This window comes from Cicer arietinum, chromosome 5, assembly GCF_000331145.2.
Source record: "Cicer arietinum cultivar CDC Frontier isolate Library 1 chromosome 5, Cicar.CDCFrontier_v2.0, whole genome shotgun sequence".
Lineage (NCBI taxonomy): Eukaryota > Viridiplantae > Streptophyta > Magnoliopsida > Fabales > Fabaceae > Cicer > Cicer arietinum.
The window spans coordinates 45,403,982-45,405,609 of NC_021164.2; the positions used below are offsets into that span (position 1 = coordinate 45,403,982).

At 22.7% G+C, this 1,628-nt stretch overlaps 1 protein-coding gene across 1 annotated transcript in view; it reads left to right on the forward strand.

The window, feature by feature from the left end:
• Positions 1-1,143: 1,143 nt before the first annotated feature.
• Positions 1,144-1,628, forward strand: part of LOC101496936 (uncharacterized) — a 5,444-nt gene continuing 4,959 nt past the window's right edge. The window contains exon 1 of the mRNA XM_004513356.4: positions 1,144-1,529. Coding sequence (XP_004513413.1) covers positions 1,523-1,529 — 7 coding nt within the window. The 5' untranslated portion in view covers positions 1,144-1,522. The remainder of the gene's footprint in view (positions 1,530-1,628) is intronic.

The following is a 1,628-nucleotide window of genomic DNA, read 5'->3' on the forward strand; positions in this document are numbered from 1 at the left end:
AAATACATATTATTTTATAATGAAATATAAGTAAAAATAATAACTCAAAAGTTGATGTATATGATCATAAATTTGTATCACATGCATGAAATTTTCAACTACCATTTATAATTTCGATACATTTAAGAGTGAAAGTATCTCACTTATAAAAAAATGACTATTACTTAATAATAATAATAATAATAATAATAATAATAATAATAATAATAATAATAATAATAATAATAATAATAATAATAATAATAATAATAATAATAATAATAATAATTGTAATGATTTATGCTAATTTGTTGTTTGGAGAGCTCGTGTTGCAAATAATAGTTAGGTTTAAGTGCACATTTATTCCTCTTGTTTTGTTCAAAATGAATGTTTAGTTTTCATATTTTTAAAACTGAGTTTTTTAGTCCTTTAATTTTATAACTTGTATCCTAGAGTTTTGTTGGTACCCACTATTTTTCATGGTGTGACTTGCTCGTTAATGAAATAACAATGATATACTACAATTGAATTAGATAAAATAGAATGTATTTAACGTTGTTTTTTTTTTAAAAAATCTTAATTTATGTAGTTACTAAAAGATTACATTTTTTAATCAAATTTATTGCATAAATGTTACATTATTAACGAACACACAATATTATAAAAATTTAAAGAGATCAACAAAATCTCAGTTAAACATAAAATTAAAAATATATTTAAATATTATATCTAAAGAATGTATTTAAATATAATAATTATATCTAAAAAAATTAAATTTAAATTTTTTTAAGAAATAAAATACCCAACTTTCAACATAATCTATGTCTTTAATACACTAATATTAAGATTAATGGCACATAGTACTATTTCTTAGTAATAATTATAATAATAAAAGAAAATAGATTTTGCTTTGTCCGATTCGTGATCCCAGTTTAAAAAACACACAAATAATACTTCTGGGAACAAGAAAGATACCAAATTAAATATAAAAAAACTGAAAAAAGAAAGTATTTTTAATTTTCCTCACACATAAAAAACTGCACTGTCCTTCTCACGCAGATCATGCTAATTTATTTACTTTTATTATTTTAACCAAAAAAACTGCTTAATTTTATTTCTATTTCTTCCACATTCAATTCATTCTGGAATAAAAACACAGACATATAAATCCAATTCATAAATTTTTATAAAATAATAAAAATAAAAACAAAAACAAAATTTTGATTTCCTTTATCAATTAGATGAAGGAAAAACAAAATAATGTAAAAGTTGATTGTAGCAAGAAGCAAATGAATGAACAGAGAGAACAATTATTCTTCTGTTTCCATTGCCTTTCAGCTTTCACCAGAAGCTCCTTTTTTTTTACCCCTTTTTTTCTAAGCTGAATTTATGGGTTAAATTGTGACCCCACATGTTAATTTTGCATTCTCTTTTGGTTTGGTTCAAATGGGTCTCGTTTTTCTGAGAAGCCAGTGAAAAAGCTTTCACCTTTGCCCCTAAAACTTGCTGAAAAGAAGGAGATTCATCAGAATTACTGACAACCATGGACGGTATTGTGTTAATAGAGATTTGGTTTTTTATGTGATGCTTTTTTTTTTTTTTTTTTTTTTTTTTTTTTGGTTCAAGTTCATGCTTTTTTTTTTTTTTGG